At 39.9% G+C, this 14,194-nt stretch overlaps 1 protein-coding gene across 5 annotated transcripts; it reads right to left on the reverse strand.

The window, feature by feature from the left end:
* Window positions 1-1,289: 1,289 nt before the first annotated feature.
* Window positions 1,290-13,331, reverse strand: LOC106483001 (SERTA domain-containing protein 2-like). Of its 5 annotated transcripts, XM_067295074.1 has the most exons (4): window positions 13,214-13,331; window positions 10,129-10,247; window positions 8,582-8,677; window positions 1,290-2,455 (listed from the first exon to the last, which is right to left on the reverse strand). In XM_067295074.1, the coding sequence occupies exon 4, from the start codon at window positions 2,449-2,451 to the stop codon at window positions 1,603-1,605; it is 849 nt and encodes a 282-aa protein (XP_067151175.1). In that variant the 5' UTR covers window positions 2,452-2,455; window positions 8,582-8,677; window positions 10,129-10,247; window positions 13,214-13,331; the 3' UTR covers window positions 1,290-1,602. The 5 variants fall into 5 exon arrangements, with proteins under 5 accessions (XP_067151175.1, XP_067151176.1, XP_067151178.1 ...); XM_067295075.1 differs by lacking the exon at window positions 8,582-8,677; XM_067295077.1 differs by lacking the exons at window positions 8,582-8,677; window positions 10,129-10,247; window positions 13,214-13,331 and adding exons at window positions 4,415-4,850; window positions 6,578-6,846.
* Between the last annotated feature and the right edge of the window lie 863 nt (window positions 13,332-14,194).

Here is a 14,194-nt window from a genome sequence, read left to right on the forward strand (position 1 = left end):
AGTTTAAAATAAAAGTGTGCAAGTGTGTAGTTTAGAAGACAAAAGCAAGGGTCAATATAGACCTCAGTTCAAGCTGAAACACAGTATCCCAACTGTCATATGGAAAAATAGTTCTCACTGCAAATGTCATCTTCAGTTAATGAGTGTGCTTATAATATATTTATATACACACCCGCACATACACACAACCCCCCTCCTCCCCCAGTTCTTCAGTACTATCTGCAGCATAATCATCAGCAACCATCGCGATGCTTCCAAAATACACGTAGGCCCCAGTCCTAACGCCACGTCCGAGCGGTCAGACCCCTGAGCTCTCACAGATACAGCTGCACGATGGTACTTAGTCATCAGTACTGACTCACCACATATAAATGAGTATTTCAGGAGTATTCAAAACAGTAAGCACTGGTGCAGTAAGAGTGTTCTCAACTTTGTTTCTTAAAGGATACAGAAATGCTGACTCTTCAGATATCCTCCAAAGGTGCTAGAAGTTTTAAGTTCAAAGCGTTTCTTTCTATAATGCCAGGTATACAAGTGTGTATCTTTTTAAATAATATTGCACATAAAAATCATCTTAAATTTTGTAGTGAAAGCAGGGTTGAAAGACAGTGTTTTCCAAAATGGATTAAAAAGCTACCTGTACACAGTAAGTTTTAATTTAAAGAATGCCAAGATTACTCAAAATCTAAGCACATAATACTGACAGAAAAATGTTAAATTGCACAACCTACATATAAATTACATTTGTAAATACTTAGTTTTTAAACATTGAATACCTTTGATTTCACAAATCAGCTAGGTCACTGTCAAAGAATCAACTTAATGAGTTAGAAGTATTTTTCCCCAGAAAAAAAAAAATATAGAAACAAAAAGATTTGCAGTCTTAGACGAAGCACTGGAAAGAGTTAAAGCATTTCAGCTCAGAGGTAGTGCTAAACACATCCAACTAGAAGTCCATTATATTTGAACTATGATGAAATAACATAGTAAAATGTAGAAAGACTATAAAATTTACAAAAATAAATAGTTCTGAATGCTTTAGAAAATGCAAGAGACTTTGTTGACAAGTGTCTTGATCTGCTTTTCTGACCAAAAGAAAGCAAAATGTGTCTCATTTTTAAAATATACCCATCTCTAGTAATGTGGCTGGATCCATGCAATCCAACTATGCAACTTGACATATGCCAACTTGGCATAGACTCTGATATTAAAAATAAAGTGGAGGCTTTGTAAAAGACCATCTCATATGAATTTTGTTTTGCATGTAAATTCTTCTGACAAATTAAAAATTGCACATAAAAAAGTTTATTGAAAGAGGCATGAGGGGTGATACGGGTATGTGCCTATTGTTCCACATACACCCTGGAAGGAAAAAGATGATTGCACAGTTCTGATAAATAAATATTTCTTAAAAAAAAAAAAAAAGAAAAAAACCCTGCCACTTTTTGGTTTATAAGTTTTGGAAATATTTAGAAGATTCCCCTATAGACAAATTATTTTTAGGTTGTGTTTTAAGGAATTCTTTACAACTTTTCCAGTGGCTTTTATCCTTAAACCAACTGAAAGTGGCAGTCAGGAAAGTATCTTTGGGTAAAACAAGCATCAGGATCCAACAAGAATTTCCATGATGTGGTCCAATTCACTCAGATCTGTTCTACATATCTGAATGTTGCTTGCTGAAGAAGAATTACAAGATGGAAAGGTTTTCAATGGTTCTTCTGTAGCAACAGGTGGTGGTCTGGGTGGCATTAGTGGAGGGCAACAAAAGTCTGAATCATACATTGAAGTGTCAATATCTTCGAAAATGTCATCTATTGCCAAATCCTTCAAGTAACTCGTTGAATTTGAAATCTCAAAGGAACCAAACACACATTCAGCTCCCTTCAAATCCTGTCTATCATCTTCTAGTTTTAGACCGGTATTTTCTGGAAACTTTGGCTGGTCATCTCCAGTAGGAACCAGACAAGTAGGTGGGCTTATGTCTTCTACAAAGTCTAAATCCTTCAGAATAGATGAAATAGCAGATGACATATCATCATCTGAAACTATCAGCAGGCTATTTTCAATGGGGTCTTCTACAGACCGCAAGTCACAACAGTAAGACTCTTGCTGACTAATACCTGAAGGCAACTGAAGAGAAATTCCAGATGACTCCATCCCTGTGTAGCTGTGAGAACTAGGAGTAATGCCAGTGCAGACGTTAATTGGCTGACTACTCTCTTGTCTCATTTCCTCTTGAATTTGCCGTACTGTGTTGGCTATGAGGACAGAACGATGCAAGTTCGGTTCCACCAGCATTTTGTAAGTCTGTAACTTGGTGAGGCACATATTAAGCACCAACTGCCTCTTAAGTGGATACGGCAGATTTCGACTGGAATCAAAGGCACTAGAGAGACCAGCCACGTTCTCCTCATAGTCACTCAGCTTGCGTTTTAGACCTCTCCCCAACATGAACCTGAAAGAGAAAAATTCTAAATTAACTGTGGACAAGACTATCGCTTCTTTTGCGAATTCTCAATACACACTTTGGAAAGTAGGTAGCATACAATGCACTGGTTAATTTAAACAGGTTCTAATGCTATAAAACAGTAAAAAGGCAAAATGGCAAAATGAATCATACGCAAGATTTTGTTTTCATCAAGAAGATGCACTTTCTTGCCATATTATTTCACAGCAGAATTTTAGTGAGAAAACAAAATACAGTAACTAATTTTTAAAAGAAGCTTTATACTTCTAAGTTGATCTGTTTAAGGTCTACTTTTAACTCTACTAATAGAACATGAATTTAATTATTTAAAAACTATTAGGCTAGGTGTATTCTTTAGGCTCATTCTTTAAAATTAAATGGCTTGCAAGAAGTTTATTAAAGAGAAACATTTGTAAGTCCTATGTCCACATGAAATGAAAGTGTATATTATGATTAAAACAACTGCACAGAATATTTCATCATTTTTGTTTTAAAATTAATTTACCAGGTACAGTAATTAAAATTTTAAAACTAGTTTCAACACCTGTTTTCACCTCATTGAAGTTTTACTGTCTTGCTCAATTTCTCTTGTGCAGAGATTATCTCTCTCCTTCTCTGATGACTTAAAGAATTGTTTAGCTGCAGTTGAACTGTCCAGCTACAGTAAGACTTGTCTTGTTCACCACATGCCCTCTGTATCCCACATAATTAGAAGATGGACTTTGAGACTAAGTCAAGACAGCAGTAGCTTTTACTGAGTACACTATTTACACTAATAAAAAATAGATAAACTTGCAAGCAATAAAAAATGGCTATTTGTTCATACAAAAGAAGGTTGCCTTCAGTTAAAGCACTTACAAGCAGAGGTGCACTATTTACATGCTCATGAAGTACACATTACTAATGGTATATCAGTAAATGCAAGTCAGCCTTTGGACTGCATAAAATATACGTTCTTCACTATTAGCATTTACACTGTCATTTCAGAGATATAAATTCCTGAATGTTTACATTGACATAAGCAGACTAAAGAGTCAAAAAGCACACGCTGGGGTGGGGGGGGGAGGGTAGTCAAGTTAGTTGCTTACATTACAATCAATTTTAATTGCTGCCCAAATTTCATGCCTACAACAGGCATTGAACCCAACAGTGAAATATTGCAATTTACAGGTTTAAGAAAAACAAAAATAACACCTGTTTTTTCAGGAACATGAGCAGAATTACTCCCAACTTTCCCAACTCCCAGAAAACAAAAGACGAGAGTTATCTGATATAAAGACTTTCTATTAGTTCAGCCTAACCATTGTCCCTGAGAAGATTACAGAGCATATCCTCCAGAGAGCCATTTCCAAGCTCATGAAAAAAGGGGTGACTGGGAACAGTTAGCACAGATTTACCAAGGGCAAATCACGCCCGACCAACCTGACAACTTTCTATGTAGTTCTGTGAATGAAGGGGAGCAGTGAATACTTGTCTTGACTTCAGCATGGCCATAAACAGAGACTCGCATAGTATCCTTATATTCGGTCCATAGCATACTAGTTTACTTAAGCATACTATAAGGTGGGAGAAAATTTGGCTAGGCCACACGGCTCAAAGGATTATGATCACTGCTCATGGGCAGAGGTTCACAATCTGCTACTGACTTAACACTGAGGACATCCAGCTGCAAACTAGCAAATGGAGTTTTTAAGGTGACCTATTCTGGTACATGGAAAAAAGAAAGAATTTAGTTGCTTTCAGTCAACTTTTTTACTTTAGCATAGAAACAGGGATAGGTCTATAATACATGCTAATACAAAAGATTGTATGCACACCTAAAATACATGAGATCCAACCAAATACATGCTTGGATACTGAGCAATCACCCATTCAAATTTAAACTGTTTTATTAGGGACAACTTCAGAGAACAGACCAGCTAACACTAAATAATCACTCGTACATACACAAAAAAGGAGTTATACTGTCAGCAGGAAGCACTGGTAAGATCTTGATTATATGCAGCATCTTGATGTGTCCATAGAATACAGAGATATCCCTCCCAAACAAACAAACAAACAAAAAAAAGAAAGCAATCATAAATTAGACACCCAGTGGCAGATTAAGGGCAGATCCTTCATACACAATGATCCAGACCCCGCACACTGCAGAGGGCCTCCCAACTTCCTTTTCATGTGAGCACTGGATACTGCCAGCAATAGCTCAGCTGATTGTTGCAGCTGCCAGCTGCTAGCCTGTTGCTAGACTTTTGGGGACAAGGAGATGGCAGAAGGATAAAGCCTCTTTTACTTTTGGGATTTCTCCAGATTTGCAGGAGGCACTGCAGGGCTCCATGGCTACATTCATCTTCCTGGACTAGATTCTTAGAGAACTCCGACTTCTCTGAAGGAAAAGAAAGCAAGCGGCGCATACTTTTCAGTAAGACACACCAGAAAGACAGGAGACAAATTTAAGTTTAAGACATACCCAGCACTCAGTTTAGAACAGATAGAACCAGATAGTGTTGAGGACTCAACTGCAAACAAAGTCAGCAGAAATTATAATCGGGACATGAAGTTCAAGTACCATAAAAAATTACACAAAGTACCTGGTGGGGGGTGTGTGTGTGGGGGGGGAATGAAGTATCCCCAATCAAACTATCAACAATATTACCAAAAACTGATAATTTTAGCTACAGTCTAAGGAAAACTTGAATTATGCTGGCCTTTAGAATAAACATACTACTAAATATACCAACTACTAACTACTAAATATACCAATGTCATCTAAATAGTGTCTGCAAATCATAGAATTCACAATAAAATTATTGATTATCCTTTCTAAGCAGTGTTTAAATGTTGTGTACTACCTAAGGCATGACCCCATATGCTTACTATAAAAAATATACATCAAAACAGGTTCCCTAAGCACCATTCTTTCCACGCACTGCACACTATGATTCAGCCCCCCACTAACATAATTAAAGCAAATAATAATTAAATCAAAATTCATACTTACAAGGGAGCTAAATTAAGACCATACAGAGAACAACAATTCTCACACTGCATAAATTCAGAATGTTTGATTTTGCCACTTCATTACTTTTCAATATAACTTTTAAAAATACACTTACGCTTTGTTATACACACAGGAAATACCAGGCTTTTATCCATTTGAATATGAACAATGTCAATTGCTAGTATCTCAAAAGACGTGCTGGTATTTAAATTCTGTAAGCAAGCTTAAAGGGGAAAAAGGATGTGAGGACACATACTTTGACCAAAAAACCCCCACCACATTTAAAATTAGATGTTTAACTTTTAAATTCACATTGTAGTCCAATTAGACTAAATATTTCATGTTCATATACAGACATCCTCCCTTTTTCCCCCCAAACTTGCTTAATAAAAAAATTGTCCCAGAGCATTCTAGAAATATGTAACAAGGTTTCAGTGTGACACCTTTCTGAACTACAAAGTTTAAGAAACCTTATTTGCTCCAACTTCAAATGTTTCTACTTAACAGATTCCCCACGGTCTAATTTTTTTAAAACAAAACATTTGTTGGTATTTGAAGGATCCTGAATTCTGCCTGTTTAGTGTGATTTTTGCCTAATTGCAAGGATCCTTAAGTCTCCCAGTAGGAAACAATGATTTCAGACATTATAGAAAAAAATTTTGGAAAGAGATTTGGTACCAGAGTATCACTGCTACAGTGGATTTAAAAATGACTAGTGTCATGGTTGCTACAGGAGACATTAAATTTCAGTTCTGTGTCAAACACTCTCAGCTGCTGACCTACAAAAGATACAAAGCCCCTTTGTTACCAGCTAATCTACATTTTATCAGGCCTTTTGCTTTATTTTCTAGTGTAAGAATTTTTGACAGGGTCATATCCTTAACAAGCTACTCCATATTTCCCAAGTAACTTGCCCTTTGTGTGTATAAAAAAACCCCACCAAACCCAAAATTCACAGCCAATCAAATGCTCTTTTTTTGATCATGTTAATTTAGAATACAAGATACTGATCATACTGTTTAATTATGCAGTGTTTCCCACGCTTCAGTTTTTGGTACTAATGAAAACAAAAATCAAAACATACACACACACACAAATCCATATTTCCATACCGAAATAATTCTGTATTGCCACTGCTGTACAGTTGTCGGTCCATTCAGTCAGCTGACAGAACTGCACAACCAGCTCAGAGAAGCACAGTTGGACTTACTAAAATACAAGGAGTGTCTAGAAAGTGTACTCTTTTTGCTCCAGGCTAATTCCAGGAATTTGCCCAGATCTCAAAAAATTGGATCAGTAACAGGATTTTGGAATATGCCATTCTGATAACTCTGTAATTTGTAAATAAGTAAAATGAATAAAAATTAAAGTTTATGCCAACTTCAGATGCGTGGTATACATGTATCTCTTTAATAATAAAAAAAGGCAAGGTGCAAGCTACACTTCTCTTGAATTTAAACAAAAAGTTCAGTGACCAAATTAAAAAAAAAAAAAGCTCCTCTATTTAGAATCTTTTGTCATGAAAAAAAACAAGAACAATGAGGAACACCACATCTCAGTATTTTTTTCTGGCATTCTCTCATCTCCTCTTGTTGTATTAACACAAACCTAGTTACAGGCCATTTATGGTAGAAGTTTTTTTAATGCTTTATTATTTTTTGTATGTGGAAAAAGGGAAGCAAAGTGAACTCCTAACGTTTAGGAGTGTCAAACTCTCCATCCATGTCTCTGAAATATAAAGGAGCCTAAACTTAGAAATTCTGCCCTGACAGCATGCTTCGCAGTTCCTTTCAGTTCCATGGAGGACATTTCATAGCAACTTCTCCCTGCTAAGCTGGGAAGAAGCATCCATGCTCTGTAATCCTAGACTGTATCCAAGTTTGAAAAAACTTGGAGGGAAGAGGCATGTCACTGGTTGGAAAATCAGCACAGAATACCAAACAAACAGGCCTCGTCAGAGCTTGCAGCTACTCAGAAGCAACATTCCAGGCTACCAAGAAACATTCACATTGCGAAGTGTTGCGGACAATACAGGACTCGTGCCACCATTTCAGAGGAAAAACACAGCTCCATCTGTCACAGGGTCTGATACTGCAGCACAGCTGCCACTGACACATGGTTAGGAAGTGCAGCTGGAAATGGTCACAAAGAAGAAAGCAGCAAGTGAAAACCCGTAATTACTTCTATTTGGGCAAACTGCTTACTAATTTCCTCTTCCTCACCTTTTACAAAATGTTTCAAGAGCAGGACAAAATGCTTATAACTCAGAACTGCATAGAGCTTCATTTTCAGTATAGAAAAGTTTCAGAAACACAAGCATAGAAAGCATGACTGGCACAGTTAAGCAGTCTGAACATGTACTTTTCATGCACAAAACAAGCACCACAGCCAACTACACAAGAGTTATTCATCGACCATTAAAGACTACATTTAAATGGCAAGATCACCAATAAAGTACTTGGCCGCACTATGTACAGGAGGTCAAAATCATATGATCAATAGTGGTCTCTTCTGGCTTTACTTTTTAGGATATTATTAAATTCAGGCTTGCTTGACTCTTTTCATAAAGGCACAGTGTCTAAGACTGTCTCAGGTGATAAATATGACTGTTTATCATCAGACAGGATGCCAGATTTGAATAGATACAAGCATCTCGTGAGTGAAAGCTGCCTGTCCAGTTTTCAGTAATGCAACTGTATTAACATTGAAATCAGAGATACCTTGCTATCATAATTTGACTAATTTCCTTTCAGAGTCTCCTAGGGCTCATAACTGTATAAAGTACATAACAGATAAGACAGCTAGAAGTCTCTTTGGATTGTAGACTTGTGTTACTGACTGACAAGCTAATTCATAACTTGATTTCCTTAATGTATACTACATGGTATTTAATGATAATCTTTCCCCTCACCCTCAAAGGATCAGCACAGGCAACATATTGGGCAACAAGACTTCATTAATGATTTTAATTAAATGGTGGACTGAGTCTTGATTAGTACTCCAAGTATAAAAAGCTGCACAGGAAAAAGGTAAAGCTAAAGTTATGGGTAACAGACACAGTTATAAATCCTTTCTTCCCATCCGGACTTAACACTGATCACTTAAACATGACTTACGTAAACACAGTAAGCTGTCAACAGACTACACAGAACAGTGTATTTGATCTGGTGTCCTCAGCAAATGTTCGAGATTCCCATAACATCACATCTTGGCTGTTAGTAAAAATTAAAAGGAAGTGAGGGAAGGAGAATTAAACACATAAAAAGATACCAGAGTAAAAAGCAACCCAGATCTAAACACATTCTAAAATATAGAAAAATGGAATTAAATTTTTCTCCCCGCCTCCTGCCCCCAATTTAGCGAAGATGAGTAACTGTTTGAGAAGGCACATGTGGCTATAAGTGTGCATATAGGGAGGAGTTCAGTCCTATCAGCTTACTCCCACACCTAAGCTCCTCCATAACAACTTCTTTACAGGAGTCAGAAATGACCAGGAAATAGCTGCTCATTAATGTTAGCTTTTTGGTCACCAAATCCTGACATATAATGCACATAAGTGTCTCTCTTACTACTAACGCAACTGGAACACAGAAGCAAGACATGCTAATATTTAGATTAAAAAAACCCCCACCCAAACCAAAAACCCCACATACCTAAGGATAACATCCTTTCCCACATTCTGAAAGTAAAAATAAGCTGAAGAATACTCATTAATTAAGTAGAGGAAATGAATGAGGATAAAACTAACCTTAGCATAGAATAAAGTTTGGAATTCACAACCTTCCCACTGTCATTTCACTATTTGCGGAAACAGAGAACAAATACATACCCTACAGTAATACTTTAGGGCTGAATTGATGTTTACAAAGCACTTAAGAGCAAGTTTTACCTCCATTTAAAAGTTATGTGGGAAAATAATCGACTACTCTTACCATGTCTAATTGGATCTGGAAACATCCTGCACATAAGCCACTTTAGAAAACCCCCTACCCCCTTTTTATTTTATGAAGTATTGGTAATAACTTTGTTTTACAGACTACCGCAGTTGTGGTAAGTTTCAAAGCACAACATTTCACTCTGGACAAGAAGCCCCTCTGTTAGGAGGTCTACTTTCCACAGGCGAAAACAAGCTGCTCTGGGCCATTTACAACAGTAAATGAAGTATATTCTTACAGCTGATATCTGTCACTAGAAGCTTATATAGGAAAAGGTGCTGAGTAACACAGCCAAGAAAAAAAAAAAAGGATCCTTTAAAAAGCTCTGTCACTCCTCTCCTTCATCGCCCCCTCTACTTGGATATGGTTGACATTTGCAAAAAAAAGCCAACAGGTTATGTTTTTAATGCAAGTGTGTTTAGCAGATATTTTTCAGGAATTTGCAGTAGATGTCTTTAGCAGAAAGAAGGACCTGGAATCACTTAAACTACTTTTAAGGAAGAACAGCATTGAGCAAAAGCAAACACATGACCAAAAGTTACAAAGTCTAGAAACTCTTATAGTAAAACTGAACTGTAATTAAATTAGAACATAAAAAAAACGAACCCCAGAACAAGAATCCAACAACCATGGTTCCACCTAAGTAAAATCTCCTTGGAGTGACAGTGACTATCCAAACATGAATTACGTACATAAGATATGGTTTTATAAAGCATACAAGTAGTTACCCTTAAAATATGAGAAGGAGTCCAGGCAGGAAGATTCCAGATTTTGCATAAAGTGTGGTCATCCAAGACTCTTGAACTATTCAAGAGTCCAAGCCATCCACCGAGGTAGGATGAACAGACTTGGGGGAAAAAAATTAGAAGAATATTTCATTACTATGAGATTTCTTTAGGAACAGTATTCAGCACACAGCCCAATACAACTTACTAAATGATTAGTGCTAAATCCTATTAAAACAGTTATACTGAAATAAGAAAAACTGAAGTTCATAAATGCAATGAAATAAGATGATGTAATAATTCTACCTATGAACATGTGAAAGGTGGAAATTATTGTTCATGAACAAACACTAGAGAAGGGAACACTGATCCTCCAATTGTAAGCTTTAGCATAAGAATTTGCATCAATACTTCTTCCAGTTACTATACACCAATTTACACTTATAATCATCTCAGAAATTACGCATCAGGAGAGCCAATACCATAAACTGTAAAGAAACACATTTCAAAGTAATCCCCCAATAATTACAGAATGCAAAAGGAGTTCAACTTTTAGACTTGGACTTTTATGAAAAAATATTCCCAAGTGCTCCCTAACTTTCCTCATTTTCATCAACACACACAAAATCACTATGAAAAGATAGCAGGCATGATGCCTTATGATTGCATATAATATTCAATGTAGTATCACTTTCATCAGAACCCTGATAAAGCAACATCTGCAGTTTGCCAACAGCTACACAGATTAAATCATGGATTAGATCAAGGTGTTGGAAACCCAAGGATACCCAAAAAGGTTGAAATGACAGTAAACTGTAGGATCGGTTAGGAGATACAGAAAGAATTGTGATCCATACTCTTGAGGTCTCAGCTCCACCTGGAGAATGTATGTTTTTTAATTCCAAGAATTAAAGCCCTTAAACAGCCTAACAGCCTACCTTCTGGACTGTGTATTACATTTGTGTCTATACAATACACATACATGCACATACACACCCCTTGCTACTGCAGTCCTATTACCTTACCGATTCAACACAAGAGCAAAGATCAGTAGTACACAGATGCATTCCTTCATGATCAAGAATTAAGAATTTTTAAGTTATTTTTAAAATAACACACGATAAAAGCCAGTCTTATATTTAGAGAGATGGAGAAATAAATGAATACAGTTCATTTAACATAGTAACTCACAGCCTGATGCTAGCAAAAGGCTCCTCTGTTTATAGAATCTTGGAACAGAAGAGCAATAACGCAGCATTAAAATGCCCATGACCTAATAATGCCAAATCTAACCCACAGTAATATAACTACAGTAATATCTTCCTCCTCCTTCTAGAAGCTGGCTTCTTTCCTAGCATAAGAAGATCCATGCCATTTGTGATTTAAAAAAATAAAATAAAAATGACTAGACAAATGAAGATTTACAACCTTTTTTGTTTTAAAACACCAAGACTTTAAAAGTGCACTGTTGAGGCTTATTAAAGTGCACTTGTTAAGTTATGCTGGGAGGAGTACATCTATAGCATTTTCTATATAATATAAAAGAACAAATATTTGGAGTATGAAGTATACTTAGTATTAAAAAAATGCTAAAAAAGCTAACAAACACACTGAAACATTAAAAAGTTTTAGATTCCAGTACCGAGGGAAAAAAAAAAAAGCCAAAAGTCATAAAAAAAAAAATCCTGTATATTGTATTTTAAAAGTCTGAGCTCTTGCTAGAGAAAGTTGAAATTCAAGGAGTTTCTGAATTAGATTAGTTTATTATATACTTTAAGGGACTACTACAAAATTGCTGGGGTTATGCTTTTTTCCCTATGAGATTTCACACTGAGATGAGTGACAATAGGAAGTACAGAGGTGCAGTTACTAGGTTTCATTTTTATAATCAGCTTTTTTTAAAAAATTATACTAGACACATAGTTGCTGTGAATGAGGATGAATTACATGTGCAGCAGAAAAAAATATGGTTTTTTTCCCTTTCTTCTATTGTTTTCCCCTTGCAATTTTCTACTGTGTGTTTATGGGTCACTTTAGAAATCAGACACGGTATTCATTTCAACGTTCATGGTATTTTCTGTATTGCGGTTAACTTAAGAACTGCTTAAACTGAAGGACCTTGGCTGAATCAAAAAATAAAGAAGAAAACTACTGCACAGGGCTCCTACCTACGGTTTTGGAAATAAACTGCTCCAACACAGCTCGAAAAATTCCAGGCCTATCTAGGGCAGAAGTTATTACCTGCATCTATTAATGAGGTGAATTTAGGATACACATACAAAAGACTAGGCTTATGCTTCAGCCTTACCCGTTTACTAGTAATCCAGACAAACATACGCACTTACTGAGGCAAACAAGAACAGCAGTTATTAAAAACGTGAACTGCAGCAAACACACAAGACCACTCGCTATTAAGAGGCAGCAATCACGCGTAACAGAATTAAAAAGCAGCAATTCCGAGAAAGTCTCTCTTTCCTGCCACCCTGCCTACAGCTCCTATTCCGGGTGCACAAGTCCTACTAAAGCCCAAAGGAGCCTGCCACCATTTGGCCTTTGTGGAAGGAGACTAGTTGGTACTTCCTGCGAGCGGCTGCCTGCACCTCCCCCCGCAGCAATGGGCAGCAGTAACCAGAGACAACCTTGGGCTTCCTGAGCTGCGAAAAGTTACACTCCTCCCCCTTCCTCCTCCCCGGCTTACCAGAGACCCCGGCCAAGCTAATTATAACTGCGCTAACAACTTCCATCGCACTCCCTGCGCCTCACGCCCGGGCAGCTGGACTCCCCCTGCGCGGGCGGCCGCTGCCCCCGCACCCCCGCGGGCCCCCCGGCCCCCGCACCCCCCCAGCGGGGCGCCCTGCGGCGCTTGCTGCCCCCTCCCGGGGTTTCCGACCCCCCCCCTAGCCCTGCCCAACGGTCGCCCGGCGGCCGTTACGGGCCGCCCCCCCCGCGGCGCCGCGTGCCCCCCCCCGCCCCCCGGCGCGCCAGCCCCCGCCGCTGAGGCCGGGGGCTCCTTCCCGCCCCGGGTCCCCTCACGGCGCCTCCCTCGGCGCCGCCGCCCCGCCCGGCCCTGCCCTGCCCGGCGCCGCACCTGGGAGCGCAGGGACCCCCCGTTCCTTCGCCGCCTGCCGTGCCCTCCCAAGCCAGCCGGCCGGGCTCCCTTCGGCGGGGCTGGGACTCCGACCAGGAGGAGGCGGAGGCGAGCGCCACCCCCGCCGGGCCCCGGCAGCCTCCGCTCCTCCCTTCCCTCCGCCCGCGGCACCCACAGGAGCGGCGGGGGGCAGCGCTGCGTGCACCGCGCCCGCCAGCTGGCCGCCTTCCCATTGGCCAGCGGCCTTTTCAACCTGCCCAGCAACCATTTTCTCACTGGCCGACGAGCTCGTGGGTTGGGCTCCGGCCAGCCCCGCGACGCCGACCAATGAGAAAGCTGGGAGCGCTAGGGCGGGCGGGGCCGCCCGCCGGCTTCGCCCAATAGGAAGGCGGGCGCCGGCGAGTCCCCCGTCCCCCGCCGCGGCGCTCCAGGAGGCGGCCCCGCCCGCGCAGCGCGGTGCCCCTGGCGGGGGGGCGGAGCGCGCGGGCAGGCACGGGGCGGCACGCGGCGCCGCTACACGCGGGCAGGGCGCGCGCCCGGCGCGGCACTAAGTTGGGGCTGCACCCTCCCCCCGCGGAGCGCCCCAAGCCCAGCGCGCTCCCGTGGCTCAGCCCCAGCCCCCTCCACCACCCCGGTGCTCCGTTTCAAAACCTGAACATCACGACCCTCAGTCGAAGCTGACACTGCCCAATTTGAATGGAACTGCAGGGGCCTCCATAAAGAATTGTTTCTACAGCTCCCTTTTCCAGCAGCGTTGAGAAATAAGGCACCTACGTCTCTCAAGCAGCGATAAAGCTACATCAAACATTGCAAAATTCTTCCATAAATATTCACTTAAAGGTTTTTTTTTTTTTTGTCCATGCTCAAACCTCTTTTGTATTTGCTTTCTGTGTGCATTTGCGTAATCAAGTTATATTGGCACAAGTGTTTATGCAAGCCAGGTTTCAAAATCTGAAGTTCAAGTATTTGTAAAGATTGATT

The sequence above is a fragment of the Apteryx mantelli genome, chromosome 4, assembly GCF_036417845.1.
Source record: "Apteryx mantelli isolate bAptMan1 chromosome 4, bAptMan1.hap1, whole genome shotgun sequence".
Classification (NCBI taxonomy): Eukaryota; Metazoa; Chordata; class Aves; order Apterygiformes; family Apterygidae; genus Apteryx; species Apteryx mantelli.